The following is an 18,019-nucleotide window of genomic DNA, read 5'->3' as shown; positions in this document are numbered from 1 at the left end:
CCCGCGCGCTTCACTTTACCTGAGCGGAGCGGCGCGTGCTTACTTACCGCGAGGATTTGTTACAAATACTGAGGAAATTATAAACTTTATTGTGTGGATAGAATTCTGTGTGTGTGTGTGGAACATCAGACGCGATGCAGCAGAACGCGGATCCAGCAGGTGAGTTCTGCTCCTCTATAATAAACCCTCATCTAATAACATCAGTTCATTCATTAAGATAACATAATGTGATCTATAATAACAGCAGCTCATCTGTAATAACAGTCCATCAGAAGAGATGATGCATGAGTTTATAAGGAACAATGATGTTTATTTAGTAATTAAAATGAGGGCTGCGTGTAAGTGTTATTGTTAGTGTTGTGTTCATATTTTTTTTTTTTTTTTTAATCAAGCAATATAAATTTTTTAATGAATTTAAAAAGTACAAATATTCTGTGGAGTAACTTAAGTAAAATGTATCTATAATGAAGTAAAGGGTGGGTTTTTTGGTTACACTTTTTGGTAACACTTTATTTTATAGTGTTATTGTTACACGTTACATATCGTTACTGTAGATGTAATAACTATAAATTATACATAATTACATGCAATTAACCCTAAACCTAACCCTATAGTAAGCTCAAAGTAGTTAATTCATTTTACTCAGTACTTAATTACAGTGTAACACAGATACCTTAAAATAAAGTGTAACCCACTATTTTAGTGTCCTTGTTACAGTGGAATTATACATTTAAGAACTGAGTAAAATGAATTGACTACTTGTACTTACTATAGGGTTAGGTTTAGGGTTAATTGCATGTAATGATGCATAATTTAATAGTTATTTTTATAATAACTACATGTAACGTGTAACAAGGATACTGTAAAATAGTGTTACCGTTTTTTAAACGTATGCTTGTCAGAATTACGTATGATACAGTAAAGTTTTACATTTTGGGATGTTTAACAAATAACACACCTCTGCTGGTCTACATGTTTACTGTCCATTTTGTTTTTATATTCTAATATAAGAGACGAGTCAAGTCAGTTGTATTTGTATAGCACTTTTCACAATACAAATTGTTTCTGAGGAGCTTTAGAGATGTTAATGTTTATAATATCTTAATATCTTCATGCTTTATTGTCGCAATCAGCAGATTAGAGTTTCATGTTCAGAGAATATTCTGAAATAACCTAATGGGAACATTATATATCGCTTTATGTGATTTGGTCAATGACGTGATGGGTAATTTTTTTTTGTCCAAAGGCTTTCATAATAATAATAAAAAACAAAGATGTGACATCCAGAGTGTGTAAGGTAGTACAACTAGATCTCTTTTATTGAATCCAAAAGGTTTTAATTATATTTTGCTCCATATAAAGGTATTTTAAAGATGTTGAAGTGTCAAAAGGTCATTGGTTTAACCGTCCAAAGGCCAATACAGCCATTTCATTTGTGATTAAAATATCTTAAAATGTAATAAATGTATATTTTTTTTATTCTGGCATGATTTTATAACATCATATATCAACATAGTGCAAAATGATATAAAAATTATGTGTAGAAGTCGTTGCTTTGTTATGAGAAAGAATGTCCGGAAAAATGAATTTCATTGATGTCATTCGGAGTAACCGATATAAAGGGACCATTTCTGGATCAAGTCATGTGATCAATATCATGTGACATCATTCAGACGCCTGCAAAGGACCACATGGTCATGAAGCAAAGTAACTAACTCTCTCTTAACTATGTGATAAATTCATGTTTTCTCTTGATCATACGCATGTCCCGAAACATCAGGTCATTCGGTGCAACCGCTATAAAACATGGAAAATGTTGTCATATTTTAAAAACTTGTACTAAATATAAAATGTTTGATTGTCCTTTTGCTAGATATCAGCTGTTAACATTGTTTGAAAATATCATCATTCGGTGTAACCAAAAGTGTCATTTGGTAAAACCGAGATTTTGGTTAAACTGAATGACTTCTTGGTGACAAATTTTGTCCTCCTTGTAAAAAATGACAAAATCAGTGTTAATTGATTATAAAAACCACATAATCTCATTGTTAACACTTAATAAAACTTCAAAATTAATTATATCTCCATTATGTTTTTGTTTTAAAAACCTTATTCGTCAATGACCTGATTGTACTGTATGTATTCAGGCAGAATTGACTTTACATATAAGAAGCTATGTGATAATCAAGTTAAATTTATTTGTATAGTGTTTTTCACAGTACACATGATTTCAAAGCAGCTTTACTGAAAGTCATACTGTTGTAATGTCTATAATGCTTCAGTGCTTTACCATAGTGCATGTTTTAGGGCTGGGCGTTTGTGCCAGTATAACCAGTCTGAGAGACTAACACTTGTGTTGTGTGTTTGTACAGATGTGTTTGTGAAGCGGCGGCGGACGGCTCTCTGGTGTTCAGTGTCTCTGTTCGGGCTCTCAGTTCTGATTCTGGTGGTCGGGCTGCTGGCGGCCACGCAGACGGATAATGTGGCCGTGTCTGGATACTATCCCGGGATTATAGTGAGTGAGGAGAAAACTTCACATTACTTTAATGAACTCTGTTTTGTCCTTTCATTCGTGCAATAAAACACCAGGACAGCAGCGGTTTGAGTGTGGTGTGTTTGAGCCTTAAAGTCTGTCGTTATTTGGCTGAAAGATGAATTCAAGTTATTACTGCATACTAAATCAAGTGTTGGTTTGTTCTCTTGTTGATGGCAGCTGAGTTTTGGAACGTTTTTGGGCGTTGTTGGTCTGAACCTGGTGGAGAATCGGCGACCGATGGTGAGTACCAGCTCAAAACCAGCTCAAATCTATCAGAAAATAGCTTTACGGTCTATTTTAGACACGGGTAAACAGAGTATCAGCTCTCTTGAGTGGCATAATGGCTTGTCAATACAATTACAGCGGGTGTATTTCAGGTGCTGTTTGTTTCTGTCCCTGTGAAATATATTTCAGATAATATTACTCATGAGATATGGGCCATCAAATTGTGTTTTTACCAGGAAACACAAGGCACATCCGCTCTCAGATCGATGAGCGTGATTGGACACGTGTTCAGTAATGCTGAACATGATTGGCTGACATGTCAGGCGAAGCTTTCGATGAATTAGATTAGCATTGATGACTATATGAAGCTAATGCCCCAGAAGAGCATCACTGGGCTACAGGAGCTGCGTCCACCTTCCTGATCAACTTACAGGGTTATCTACACCAGATGTTTGCTGTTTGCCTATCTAAAACTCACCAGCATGATGCTAAGGTGTTGCTATGTGACTAATGTGTTCTGTGTGGTTGCTAAGGGGTTGCTACATGACTAATGTGTTCAATGTGGTTGCTAAGGTGTTTCTGTGTGACTGTAATGTGTTCCATGTGGTTGCTAGGGTGTTGCTAGTGGCTAATGCGTTCAATGTGGTTGCTAAGGTGTTGCTATGAGGCTAATGCATTCAATGTGGTTGCTAAGGTGTTGCTATGAGGCTAATACGTTCAATGTGGTTGCTAAGGTGTTGCTATGCAACTTTAATGTGTTCTTTGTGGTTGCTATGTGACTGTGTTCAATGTGGTTGCTAAGGTGTTGCTATGCGACTGTAATATGTTCCGTGTGGTTGCTAGGGTGTTGCTATGTGACTAATGCGTTCAATGTGGTTATTAAGGTGTTGTGTTCTGTGTGGTTGCTAGGGTGTTGCTATGTGACTAATGCATTCAGTGCGGTTGCTAAGGTGTTGCTATGTGACTGTAATGTGTTCAATGTGGTTGCTATGCGACTGTAATGTGTTCCGTGTTGTTGCTAGGGTGTTTCTATGTGACTAATGCATTCAATGCGGTTGCCAAGGTGTTGCTATGTGACTGTAATGTGTTCTGTGTGGTTGCTAGGGTGTTGCTATGTGACTAATGCATTCAATGTGGTTACTAAGGTGTTGCTATTTGACTAATGCGTTCAATGTTGTTGTTGTTGTTGTTAAGGTGTTGCTACGTGACTGTAATGTGTTCCGTGTGGTTGCTAGGGTGTTGCTATGTGACTAATACGTTCAATGTGGTTGCTAATGTGTTGCTACGTGACTGTAATGTGTTCTGTGTGGTTGCTAGGGTGTTGCTATGTGACTAATGCGTTCAATGTTGTTGTTGTTAAGGTATTGCTATGTGACTGTAATGTGTTCCGTGTGGTTGCTAGGGTGTTGCTATGTGACTAATACGTTCAATGTGGTTGCTAATGTGTTGCTACGTGACTGTAATGTGTTCTGTGTGGTTGCTAGGGTGTTACTATGTGACTAATGCGTTCATTGTTGTTGTTAAGGTGTTGTTATGTGACTGTAATGTGTTCCGTTTGGTTACTAGGGTGTTGCTATGTGACTAACGCATTCAATGTGGTTGCTAACACACACAAACTCCATCAGAATGATACCATGGTGAAGGGAAGTTGTGGGTCTGTAACCATGGTGACGTGTCATTAGTCTGTGAGACGTCTGATTTAGGCTTCTGTTGTGTCCTGAGCTCTGATCCCAGTACAGCCTTTAACATTTAATGAGCACCCACACACTCACACACACTCATTCACAAAATCATCATGCACACACTCCATTATACAAGACGGTTCTATACGTATACGTTCTATCCACAGACACACACACACATGCGCACACACACACTCACAGTAAGCTGAGAACAGGCGCTCAGATGAACACATTAATGTGCAACAGCCCGTATCACACTGCAGCTTTAGGTTTCATTTCCTGGGTGTCACTGAAGACACAGTCCCGTGACCTCTGACCCCTCAGAGATGAGAGGAAGTGACCAGAACACTGTTGCCGGAGAGTTTGGAGGTCAAACGCTGCAGAATTATGACTGTAATAGAATGAGACGTCAGGATGATGATGATTCAGATGTTTCAGTGTCGTCACCTTCAGCCTCAGAGAACAAGATCCTCAAACATCATCCATTATGAAACGCTTTAAAGATAAAGTGGGACGCTCGCAGGTGCAGAACCGCTTCTTCTGGTTTATCATCACTCTTAATAATAAAGCTGCTTTACTGGCATTAATGCTTCCATGAAGAACATCCATGGAATCTTTCCATTCCACTAAAGGTTCTCTATAGTGTTCCACGGTTCTTTTAAGAAGTGCACGCTTAAAAATAAAGGTTCCAAATGGTGTTTTTTTGCAATGATTCCAAAGAACCTTTCAGTATTTTTTTTTTTTTTAATCCCAAAGATCCATTTTTCACTGTAAAGAAGGCCAGTCGGATGAGCTTCCATCAAAGAATCATGAATGGATTGTTAATGACTCGGAATCGTTCAGTTGTTCATGAATCAGTGTTTGAATCAGTGAGATCTGTCGCATTTCTCTTCATCTTCAGCTCAAATGCTCTTCTGTCTGTGTCATAATCTTCCAGCAGACGCTCTCGCTCCCTTCAAATACATGATCACTACAACATCTGAAAGATTACAAGTTTCTGTATAACCTGTGTGGATTCAGAGTGTGTGTGTGTGTGTGTGTAGACGTGCATCATGTCTGTTTTAATTGTTAATTACCTCCGCTGGTTCATGGATGTCGGTGGTTAGCGGAGCTGGAGTGAGGACAGGTAAGCAGAGAGCCGGTGTCGAGTTACTGACACGGAGCTTCTCACATGCATCTTTAAAGCGTTCGTGTTCAGAGTTTGTGGGTTAGATGAAGTCTTCAGGAGATCCTGCTTATCTCTTGCTAAAATGTCATTATTAAACAAATAAAGGGCCTGAGGAAAGCTTTAGTTGAACATCAGTGAAACTCAAACTACATGCAGAGCTGAAAGTAACTGATAATGTAATCAGATTACAAAAATCAAGTACTTGTAATTAGATTACTTTTTTTTTGATTAAGTGATTGTTTTATTCACACAATGGCAGATCAGATAGTCATCAGTGACTTGCAGTTTACTTTAGTCCGGTCAGCTGACTGATGATGCGGTTCGGATCAGTTTCAGGTTTAATGATCGCAGACGACTTGTTTTATTGGTTTGTTCTGGAGGTCATGTGATGTTTCGCCTCGGTTCGTTTATCACCAATGAATTTAGTTAGCGCAATTAAGCAGGAAAATGACACGCTGGTAGAGCTGCAGGTCTGTCAGGAGCCTTTAAGAGCTCGTTAACAGTGATTGATGATGTTGATCTGTTTCTGCAGCACTTCAGTAATCAGGTGACTGACACACTGATACATGACAGATTGAACTTTATCTCATGTGTCAAGTTTATTTTCAATGTTTTTCAGCAGAAAGTCAGCTTTATTTCTATTGTGTGTTCATCAATTATGAAACAAATTCAGTTCAGCTATAAGCAGCTCTGAAGACAGTCTCATTATTCAGATGTCAATGTGATGATATTTGATATTTAATCTCCAAAACACTGACCACAAATCATCTTATGAAGGAGAAATGTGGGATATTAGATAATTGTTGTTTAAATTTAGATGTTTATATGGATGCTTGTCAAATTTCCACTCTAGTGGACAATAAAGATTTCTTTCATTTATCTGAAACATCCTGATACTAAGAAAATGATCTTATTTATGTGTTCAAATGAGAAATAAATGAATTATAAACACTCTTGAGGTAAGCAGAGTTAGTTAGCACAGACTCCGCCCACATGCTCTTCTGATTGGCTGTGATTTTTGATTGATTTGATTGTGTTTTCGTAGTTGTAGTGTTTGGTATGGACAGACGGATTGATTGTCGTTTGAATCTCATCGCATCTGGCTGTGTCAGAAACCAACATTCATCTGTTTTATGAATACTATTAATTCACACATGCTCCCTATACTGTTTTTTGCCTACTATATAGGGAAGTGCACATATTCAGACAGCCTAACTGTTCATTAAAGTATCCCAGATTTGTTGACCAATCATATCAGTCTGTTCATATTTATATAAGTTGAAATTAAATAGAAGCTTTTCAAATTTTCAAATGAAGTTACAAACTATATAAAAATCAAAATGTGAGATGTTGTGAGTGTTGGTGAGATTTTAGTATTTTAGTGAGATTTTAGTAGATTTATTTACTATTATAATTTTTATTAATATTTTGAATTAGCTTTTAGTTTTTATATTTTCAGTTTTTTATTAATTTTTGTTGTTTAAGTTTGTGGATTTTGTTGTTTATTAGACATTAATATTTAGTTTTGATTATTATTCCAGTTTTAGTTTTTATTTATTTACACTTAGTAATTTTAGTGCTGCAACTAACTTATTTCAGTTAATTGCAAAGGCAATTCATATTAATTTTATAATATATTATATTATAACATATTTATTAATATTTACAGTAGTGTCCAAAAGTGATCTCCGGAGGAGATGTTTGTTTTTAATGACTCTACTAGTTTGATTAAACCATCAAAATATGATGAAAATACTTTATATATTTTAAATTATTCAAATATGAAGGGAGAAAAAAACACTAAACTTGTTGAATGTATTTATCTGACAAAACTATTTGGCAAAAAAGAAGTTAGAGGCTACAGGTTTTGTTTTACTATGCAAAAAAAGCATAGAAAAACAAAAAGCAAACACTGACTTCAACATAATCAGTTATTAATATTTTGTTGGTTATCTCGGTTTTGCATGTGTTCATAATTTCTCTGGCCAGAGAATTTGTTGTTTCATTGTTATCAAAAATTGACTCCAAGCACAACTACACAATATGATTACAAAATCTTTAAAGGTGCCCTAGAACGTTTTTTCACAAGATGTAATATAAGTCTAAGGTGTCCCCTGAATGTGTCTGAAGTTTCAGCTCAAAATACCCCATACATTTTTTTTAAATAAATTTTTTCACTGCCTATTTTGGGGCATCATTAACTATGCGCTAATTCAGGCTGCGGCCCCTTTAAATCTCTCGCTCCCGCCCACGGAGCTCGCGACTCTATAATACAGTGCATAAACAAAGTTCACACAGATAATATAACCCTCAAATGGATCTTTACAAAGTGTTCGTCATGCAGCATGTCTAATCGCGTAAGTATAGTATTTATTTGGATGTTTATATTTGATTCTGAATGAGTTTGATAGTGCTCCATGGCTAAAGCTAACACTGTTGGAGAGATTTATAAAGAATGATGTTTATGAATTATACAGACTGCAAGTGTTTAATAATGAAAATAGCGACGGCTCTCGTCTCCGTGAATACAGTAAGAAACGATGGTAACTTTAACCACATTTAACAGTACATTAGCAACATGCTAACAAAACATTTAGAAAGACAATTTACAAATATCACTAAAAATATCATGATATCTTGGATCATGTCAGTTATTATTGCTCCATCTGCCATTTTTCGCTGTTGTTCTTGCTTGCTTACCTAGTCTGATGATTCAGCTGTGCACAGATCCAGACGTTACTGGCTTGTCTAATGCCTTGAACATGGGCTGGCATATGCAAATATTGGGGGCGTACATATTAATGATCCCGACTGTTACGTTACAGTCGGTGTTATGTTGAGATTCGCCTGTTCTTCGGAGGTCTTTTAAACAAATGAGATTTATATAAGGAGGAGGAAACAATGGAGTTTGAGACTCACTGTATGTCATTTCCATGTACTGAACTCTTGTTATTCAACTATGCTGAGGTAAATTCAATTTTTGATTTTAGGGCACCTTTAATAATCTTTGAATAAAGGCTGAAGGTGTCACTTTACTACAGGCTGCTCATCACTTTTGGTCACTACTGTATGTAATATTTATATTTGATTTTATTTCTGTTTACTTCAATTAACAGTAACAGTTTTAGTTAATGATTTGAACCCTGACCGTGTGTGTGTGTGTGTGTGTGTGTGTGTGTGTGTGTGTGTGTGTGTGTGTGTGTGTGTGTGTGTGTGTGTGTGTGTGTGTGTGTGTGTGTGTGTGTGTGTGTGTGTGTGTGTGTGTGTGTGTGTCTCTTGCTCCAGTGATCATCTCTGGCGTGTGAATGTGAGTTTTATCTGGTCAGTATTTACAGCTTCAGCTGCTCAGAGCCTTGATTAAACAAACGCAGTGACATGACGAGACTCGCTGCGATGAGAGCGACCTTTCCTGTGTGTGCTGCTGCTCTCGGGACAGTAAATCACCCATAAACCCCTGTGCCAGCAGACTGAGGCGCCACAGCTCTACATTTACTTTATTACTGCAGTCAGTCACCTGCAGCAAACACCGCAAAACCCAAACCTTCTGCTCTCGCTGTATGAGCCTGAGGATTTCATGTGATGTTCTGATTAATTCATGATGATTTTAACCCTGTAAAGCCTGACGTATAAAATAATACTTGAATTTTTTAAATGGGCCAGTTTATTTCACATATGTGCTTTATGTTGAGTCTGATGCTTTAGAAATTAACATCAAATATTCGACAGCAGGCTTTATTGGGTTAATAAATCAACATGAAACAGAAGTTGCGCTGGTCTTTTCTTCTCTATTGTGTCGTATATATCCGAGTGAAACGCTTCACAAACAAGAACAAATGTAGGGCGGGGCTTGATTTTGTCTGTGGGGAATTGATTGGATGGTTGTGGTTTGCTATTGGTGGATCTCATGTGAGTGACAGGTTGCCCCGCCCTCATCATCAGAGAAGAGAAGAGATGCTGCAAGATATTCTGATTCAAGATTATGAATTTAACACAATAATGAATAATAAGTACTGCAATATTCTATAAAACGGTGAGTTTAACACTGTCTGTGTCCGTCAGCTGGTGGCGTCCATCATCTTCATCAGTCTGGGAGTCGTGTCGTGTTTCCTCTGCTCCATCATCGACGGCATCATCGCAGCCGAGTTCATCGTGAGTATCTGCTCACATGCTGCTCTCTCACTGCTCATGCAGAAAATCATCCATACTGAGAGAGTGTGTGTGTGTGTGTGTGTGTGTGTGTGTGTGTGTGTGTGTGTGTGTGTGTGTGTGTGTGTGTGTGTGTGTGTGTGTGTGTGTGTGTGTAGGAAAGGAGGCCGCTGATGGAGGGCCGCTGTGAGTTTTACTCCAGCTCATCATCTTACTCCTATGACAGCTACTACACTGAGGTGAGTTCATCTGAAGCATCATGAACATGAATTAGAAACATTCAGAGACAGGCTTGATTAATGGAGCGCTGTAGGGTTTGTGTTCCTGTGCTCTGCTTCCCTCTGCTGGTCAGATATAAACATGACATCAGTTTCAATCAGAAATATAAAGCTGTAAATTTGAACTTGTATACGGGTCATTCTACAGAACTGGTTCAAAGTCAGAGTTGGAAACGTCTTGGAAAATAAAAAAAGTATTTTTCCACAAATTTTATATGTATGTAAGTTGTGTAATATCCAAGATACACATTTCTAGTAACACATTTCTTTGTGCAGTTAATTCTCATATTGTATTTTCAGAAAGTTTTGAATATTTTTTTTCTCTCCCCGAATGTCACGACCAAAACACAATAATAAATAATTTAATAAGAAGGGTCACATTGACCTATTATGATTTTGTTTACATCTACCTTAGAAATACAGTCCAGTCCAAAAGTTTGGAACCACTAAGATTTTTAATGTTTTTAAAAGAAGTTTCGTCTGCTCACCAAGGCTACATTTATTTAATTAAAAATACAGTAAAAAACAGTAATATTGTGAAATATTATTACAATTTAAAATAACTGTGTACTATTTGAATATATTTCACAAAGTAATTTATTCCTGTGATCAAAGCTGAATTTTCAGCATCATTACTCCAGTCTTCAGTGTCACATGATCCTTCAGAAATCATTCTAATATGCTGATTTGCTGCTCAATAAACATTTGAAATTACAAAAGAAATTAAAGAAATGAATACTTTTATTCAGCAAGGATGCATTAAATCAATCAAAAGTGGCAGTAAAGACATTTATAATGTTACAAAAGATTAGATTTCAGATAAACACTGTTCTTTTGAACTTTCTATTCATCAAATAATCCTGAAAAAAAATATTGTACACAAATATTTTGTACAATTGTACACATTAAATGTTTCTTGAGCAGCAGATCAGCATATTAGAATGATTTCTGAAGGATCATGTGACACTGAAGACTGGAGTAATGATGCTGAAAATTCAGCTTTGATCACAGGAATAAATTACTTTGTGAAATATATTCAAATAGAAAACAGTTATTTTAAATTGTAATAATATTTCACAATATTACTGTTTTTTACTGTATTTTTAATTAAATAAATGTAGCCTTGGTGAGCAGACGAAACTTCTTTTAAAAACATTAAAAATCTTAGTGGTTCCAAACTTTTGGACTGTACTGTGTGTATATTTTTGCTATTTTAAAAAGGGTTTTCACAGGTAAACCAATAACAATTACAATTTTAACAATATTTCAAGTGTAATTTATGAGATTTGTTGTATTTTGAATCCAATCTTTCTTTGTAAAAGTCATAAAGTTTATCAAACTGATTTTAAAGTGAAGGATTCATTAGTTTGAATAAACACTATAATAACATCTTAGCTGATCATTCAATATACTTTATTTCTGACAAAACATCCATGTTTTGGTCGTGACTGCACAGTTTCAGTAGTGACAGTGATGTGTTGGTAGTGACCACATCACATGACAAGATTTAACTCGCATGCTAAAACATGTTAAAACACTAATGATTTGAATAACTGTACTAAAATTTAGTTTATTTCCCCCAAATAAATGATAATGTGTTCACTTTTGTCACTACCAGAACAATGATGTCACTACCGAAACAGTCATGACTGAAACATGTAGTGACAATTTTCGACACTTTTGAGCCGCTCAAAGATGATGATCAGCACATGGTTAGCTAACACAGTTCTGAACAGATAGTCACACACAAAAAAAAAACTACATTTTATTGAATAACACCCAAAAAAGTTTGCTTAATTGCAGAAAAAGGTGTTTGTTAGTGACGTTCTTAAAGCTCCACACAGATTTTCAGGCTTCTGAACACATTTAGCTCAGAATGATGATATATCTGCTGTGAAAGAGACGCTGTGAGAGGAATATTTCCTGAAGTGTGTTAAAATCAGTCTCAGACAATGACTCAAACACACACTGTTTCGGTAGTGACATGAACATGAGGGACACATTTTTTTTACATAAAGTTTCATGATTTAAAAATATATTTTTAACTTTTTTAAATAATAAGAAATCAAAAATATATTTTTAAAAACAACAATGGAAAAAATTGCAAAAATTATTTCAATATCATTTTCTCAAGTTCAGGACAGACACCTCCCAACTGAAAGTACCTAATAAATGATGATTTTATATATATATATATATATATATATTTATATATATATAATCTTACTGCTATTTTAAATATTATTGTGGGATTCAGTAGATAATAGAAGGATCTTAGTAAACATCTTAAATTTGCCCATAAATGACTGTTGCTCTGCTGTGATCAGGTTCACTGTAATCAGTGTAAAATGAAGGTGAAGAGCAACACCTGCTACTGCTGCGACTTATTCCACTGCGACAGGTGAGCGACGCTCATGAATCACTGCGCATTTACAGCAGAGTGTGTGTGTACAATAACTGTGTGTGTGTGTGTGTTAGTCTGGACTATCATGTGCAGTACTACGAGTTCACGGGCGTCAGCAGCTGCTGGGACGTGGTGAATCTGTACCGTCTGCTGTGGGCCGGTGTGACGCTCAACGTGCTCGGAGTGTTTCTGGGCATCATCAACGCCGCCGTACTGGGAGCCTTCAAAGACCTGGTGAGTCTTCAGTAAACATTCACAATTCAGTTTCTGCAGCGCTTTATACAATACAGATCGTTTCAAAGCAGCTTCACAGTAATGATCCTCACTGTCAGTGTCAGAACTTCCACGTTCATGTGTTTCTGATGTCTTCATGAGTCTGTAGTTGATTTAGAGGGGTGTGTGTGTGTGTGTGTGTGTGTGTGTGTGTGTGTGTGTTCAGGCGCCTACAGCTCACAATCACATGACACCCAGTCCGGCTCCACCCCCTCACATCATGTACAATCCCAGCCAACACCTGATCACCTACGCCGGCTTCTGCCCCTCCGGACAAACTCTACCCGCCTACCCAAACTACCCGCTGCCCATGCAGGTAAGCGCTAACCAACCCGCCGCTCTCCGGATACCAACATGACTGAGTATTATTACATTCATGCTTCAATAAATATTAATTACAGTATTAGGGACAGAATGACTGATCACTGATCAATCACAATCACAGAGACGAAGAATAAATTGCCATTTCAAATTCAATTGTATCTCTATAGTGCTTTTCACAATTTTCAAAGCAACTTTACAGAAAGTCATGCTGTTATGCCTGTAGTTCTGTAGTGCTTCAGTTTTAGTGCTGGGTGATATTATGACGTATAAAGATGATACGAGTGATCCTCCGATTTAGATCTGGATGTATTGTATTTATAGTGTTGTCTAGCACAAAATGTTGTTCCTTTTAAGAGTTTTAAATGTCGTCGGTTTTGTTCTATTAACAGATTTAAATATCGGTCTGTTTTGTGCCTATAAAAGATTTAAATATCGGTTTGTTTTGTTCTATTAACAGATTTAAATATCGGTCTGTTTTGTTCTATTAACAGATTTAAATATCGGTTTGTTTTGTTCTATTAACAGATTTAAATATCGGCCTGTTTTGTGCCTATAAAAGATTTAAATATCGGTTTGTTTTGTTTATTAACAGATTTAAATATCAGTTTGTTTTGTTCTATTAACAGATTTAAATATCGGTCTGTTTTGTGCCTATAAAAGATTTAAATATCGGTTTGTTTTGTTTTATTAACAGATTTAAATATCAGTTTGTTTTGTTCTATTAACAGATTTAAATATCGGTTTGTTTTGTTCAATTAACAGATTTAAATATCAGTTTGTTTTGTTCTATTAACAGATTTAAATATCGGTTTGTTTTGTTCTATTAACAGATTTTAAATATCGGTTTGTTTTGTTCTTTTAACAGATTTAAATATCGGCCTGTTTTGTGCCTATAAAAGATTTAAATATCGGCCTGTTTTGTTCTATTAACAGATTTTAAATATCGGTTTGTTTTGTTCTATTAAAAAATTTAAATATCGGCCTGTTTTGTGCCTATAAAAGATTTAAATATCGGGTTTTTTTGTTCTATTAACAGATTTAAATATAGTCTGTTTTGTGCCTATAAAAGATTTAAATATCGTCTGTTTTGTTCTATTAACAGATTTAAATATCGGTTTGTTTTGTTCTATTAACAGATTTAAATATCGGTTTGTTTTGTTCTATTAAGAGATTTAAATATCGTATTGTTTTATTCTATTAACAGATTTTAAATATCGGTTTGTTTTGTTCTATTAAGAGATTTAAATATCGTATTGTTTTATTCTATTAACAGATTTTAAATATCGGTTTGTTTTGTTCTATTAACAGATTTAAATATCAGTTTGTTTTGTGCCTATAAAAGATTTAAATATCGGCCTGTTTTGTTCTATTAACAGATTTTAAATATCGGTTTGTTTTGTTCTATTAAAAAATTTAAATATCGGCCTGTTTTGTGCCTATAAAAGATTTAAATATCGGTTTGTTTTGTTCTATTAACAGATTTAAATATCGTCTGTTTTGTGCCTATAAAAGATTTAAATATCGTCTGTTTTGTTCTATTAACAGATTTAAATATCGGTTTGTTTTGTTCTATTAACAGATTTAAATATCGGTTTGTTTTGTTCTATTAAGAGATTTAAATATCGTATTGTTTTATTCTATTAACAGATTTTAAATATCGGTTTTTGTTTTGTTCTATTAACAGATTTAAATATCAGTTTGTTTTGTGCCTATTAAAGATTTAAATATCGGCCTGTTTTGTTCTATTAACAGATTTTAAATATCGGTTTGTTTTGTTCTATTAAAAAATTTAAATATCGGCCTGTTTTGTGCCTATAAAAGATTTAAATATCGGTTTGTTTTGTTCTATTAACAGATTTAAATATCGTCTGTTTTGTGCCTATAAAAGATTTAAATATCGGTTTGTTTTGTTCTATTAACAGATTTAAATATCGGTTTGTTTTGTTCTATTAACAGATTTAAATATCGTTTGTTTTGTTCTATTAAGAGATTTTAAATATCGGTTTTTGTTTTGTTCTATTAACAGATTTAAATATCAGTTTGTTTTGTGCCTATAAAAGATTTAAATATCGGCCTGTTTTGTTCTATTAACAGATTTTAAATATCAGTTTGTTTTGTTCTATTAACAAATTTAAATATCAGTTTGTTTTGTGCCTATAAAAGATTTAAATATCGGTTTGTTTTGTTCTATTAACAGATTTAAATATCGTCTGTTTTGTTCTATTAAGAGATTTTAAATATCGGTTTTTGTTCTGTTCTATTAACAGATTTAAATATTGGCCTGTTTTGTGCCTATAAAAGATTTAAATATCGGCCTGTTTTGTTCTATTAACAGATTTTAAATATCGGTTTGTTTTGTTCTATTAACAAATTTAAATATCGGCCTGTTTTGTGCCTATAAAAGATTTAAATATCGGTTTGTTTTGTTCTATTAACAGATTTAAATATCGTCCTGTTTTTCTTCTATTAGCATATTTAAATATCAGTACATTTTGTTCCTATAAAAGATTTAAATAACGGCCTGTTTTGTTCTATTAACAGATTTTAATTATCGGTCCATTTTGTTCTTAAGTGAAAAATAGCTGGTTGTCAAAGTGTCTGATGTAAGTTTAACTTTTCCCAAATGTAACTGGCTTAAATTTCAAATTGTAAAGTGTCTGATTTCAGGCAGAATTACTATATCATGATGTTGTTCCTTACAGTGGTTGAAAATGACTTACTTCATAGTAAAGTTTTTGGGTTATATTGCCCACCTCTAAATAATTTAAACAAGCAGCTGCTATAAAGTCAACACACAATGCTTTAATCTGGTCATTTCTGACATTATTTTTGATTCTTTGTCTTCCAGCATCTGAACGGTTACCCAGCTCCATCCGCAAGTCCGTCCATCCCCGAGGTCTCGGCCTCCCCGTCTGATGAGGCTCAACCGGCCGCTCAAAGCGGGACGAACCCAGGCCCACCGACTCAAACCTCGTCTCAGGACACCAGCGGATACATGCTGACTCCAAACGCTCCCTCGCTCTACGCTCACTCCTTAGGGCCCTTCGAGAAGCCTCCGCCCTACGCCTGCTGAAACACCTGAACCAGGAACACTGACCTCTGACGGGACGTCTGACCCGTGAAGATCTGTGTGACCGTCGCCGCTAATGACCTCTGTAATCGTCAGTGTTTCTCGTAGCAAATGTGATCGATGTTGTTGTTCTTCAGTAGTTTACCTCTGAACTTTAATGTTTAACTCCCTGTTCCTGAGGTGGGATCTTCATTGTTTGATTCACCGGATCACAACACAAACGCTTCCGGCTGAACAAGCTATTGTGTTGTGAAATGTGTCCGACTCTAGTCATAACACAAGAGTACAACACAGTGCTTTAGTCTTCTTCTGCAGGGCAGATCAACTAGTCATCAGTTTGAAGAGAATCTTACTGAGAGTTAGTGTCGTCATGTTTATATCAGATTCCTGAATAACACGTATGGTTTAATAACAGGTTCCATTAGTTAACTACATTAGTTAACATGAACTAACAATCAACAGTTGCATTTTTATTAACTAATGTTAAATGTTAACTCTTTCCCCGGCATTGACAAGTTTTTCCGGGAATCCGTGCTTTGACTGTTATACCTTAGGGGGCGCTATTACACATCTTCTGAAAGAGTACAGAATCTCCAGATCAAAACACAGGTGAAGCAAGCAGCAGAAACAAGCGACAGTAGCATTGCTGACGCACATAAATAACACGATCACCAAACGGCATATAAATCAAAACCGTCGGTTACTGAACGAAATGTCGAACCCATGAAGAGGAAACGACTGAAGCTTTGAGGTGTTGATGGACTCGATCTACTCCATCTGTGTTTTGATCATATGGACAAAGACTTTGACAAAAACACGATTTTCTCAGCTTTTTGTTCAAAATGTTGCTTTTTTATGAAGCATATCCATATTCAAGAGATAAAAAAGAATGCATTAAGCTAGAATAAAACGTTTTTGTTGTTTAAAAGCAGAGGCTCTGTTCTTTCTTTTGATGATGTTCAGATATTTATACAACAAAATATTCTGGGACCATGAAAGTTTTGTGAAAATGATCAAAAATGCTGCTTCTGGCTACTTTTGAAAAACTGACTAGAGGGGAAAGAGTTAATAAATACTGTAACTAGTTAATGCATTGACTAATGGGACTTTATTGTAAAGTGTTACCTCATGTTTTCTAACAAGATTAAGAATATTCTGTTTTCAATGTATTTTTTCCTCATGTCCAAAGGCTAAACTTTAAGAACATTCATCAAAGAATTTTAAAGTTAGGATAACCACCAATTTGTCTTAAATCCCATGAATTTATTTGGTATTTTCAAATAATAAACATTGCAGCTGCTATATGACTATTACAAGATTTTATTTTTTATAATGTATTGTCATTAACACCTCACACACTAAAAAAATGAGCACGTGTTTGCTACTTAAAGAGTTAATAGATGGACAAATATATGGTTAGGATTCACTAATGTGAAGTTTTAAATGTTGTACAAGACAAAACAACCCAGTATTGTACGATCAGACAAAATCAAAGCCTGTCAATTTAAATATCTCAAGATGTTCTTAACCCGTTCGTTTCTGCAAGTTACCAGTGTGAATTAAAGACTTTTTAATACAATTTCAGCTTAATCATGAGCTTTTCAGAATTATTACATTACAGAATCACCTTCAGTTCTGTCATTATTTCATTGTTAAATTAATTTCAGTATTTTATTAACATCCATTTTGTGACACAAATCGTGTCTGAAAATATGATCAACCAAAGTCACCTCTGAAATTTAAAAATGTCTCTATAAAGAATGAATTTTTATGTGATTTAGTTTTCAGTATTTTTGAAAACATTTTTTCTGACCAGTCTGCAACACAACCAAAACAACCACTTTTTACCTAATAAAATTATAATTTCATGTTTTCATAAGTTCTCATTCTGTAATATGCTATCTTTAAACACC

The 18,019-nt window shown here is 35.2% G+C and overlaps 1 protein-coding gene across 1 annotated transcript; it reads left to right on the top strand.

Moving 5' to 3' along the window:
- Positions 1-13: 13 nt before the first annotated feature.
- LOC125273007 (transmembrane protein 255B) lies at positions 14-17,408 on the top strand. Its single transcript, XM_048198230.1, has 9 exons — positions 14-159; positions 2,373-2,515; positions 2,714-2,776; positions 9,671-9,760; positions 9,916-9,996; positions 12,363-12,436; positions 12,514-12,673; positions 12,879-13,028; positions 15,885-17,408. The coding sequence occupies exons 1-9, from the start codon at positions 135-137 to the stop codon at positions 16,107-16,109; spliced, it is 1,011 nt and encodes a 336-aa protein (XP_048054187.1). The 5' UTR covers positions 14-134; the 3' UTR covers positions 16,110-17,408.
- The last annotated feature ends 611 nt before the right edge of the window (positions 17,409-18,019 follow it).

Source organism: Megalobrama amblycephala, linkage group LG7, assembly GCF_018812025.1.
Source record: "Megalobrama amblycephala isolate DHTTF-2021 linkage group LG7, ASM1881202v1, whole genome shotgun sequence".
Taxonomy (NCBI): Eukaryota; Metazoa; Chordata; class Actinopteri; order Cypriniformes; family Xenocyprididae; genus Megalobrama; species Megalobrama amblycephala.
The sequence above is the reverse complement of the archived record's forward strand: the minus strand, read 5'-3'. Positions and strand labels throughout refer to the sequence as shown.

Bases quoted from the DNA above. Each gene is read 5' to 3' on its own strand.
- LOC125273007 (XM_048198230.1), top strand. From the start codon at position 135: ATGCAGCAGAACGCGGATCCAGCAG. The intron at 160-2,372 runs GTGAGTTCTGCT...GTGTTTGTACAG, and splicing joins GCAGAACGCGGATCCAGCAG to ATGTGTTTGTGAAGCGGCGG. The intron at 9,997-12,362 runs GTGAGTTCATCT...TGCTGTGATCAG, and splicing joins ATGACAGCTACTACACTGAG to GTTCACTGTAATCAGTGTAA.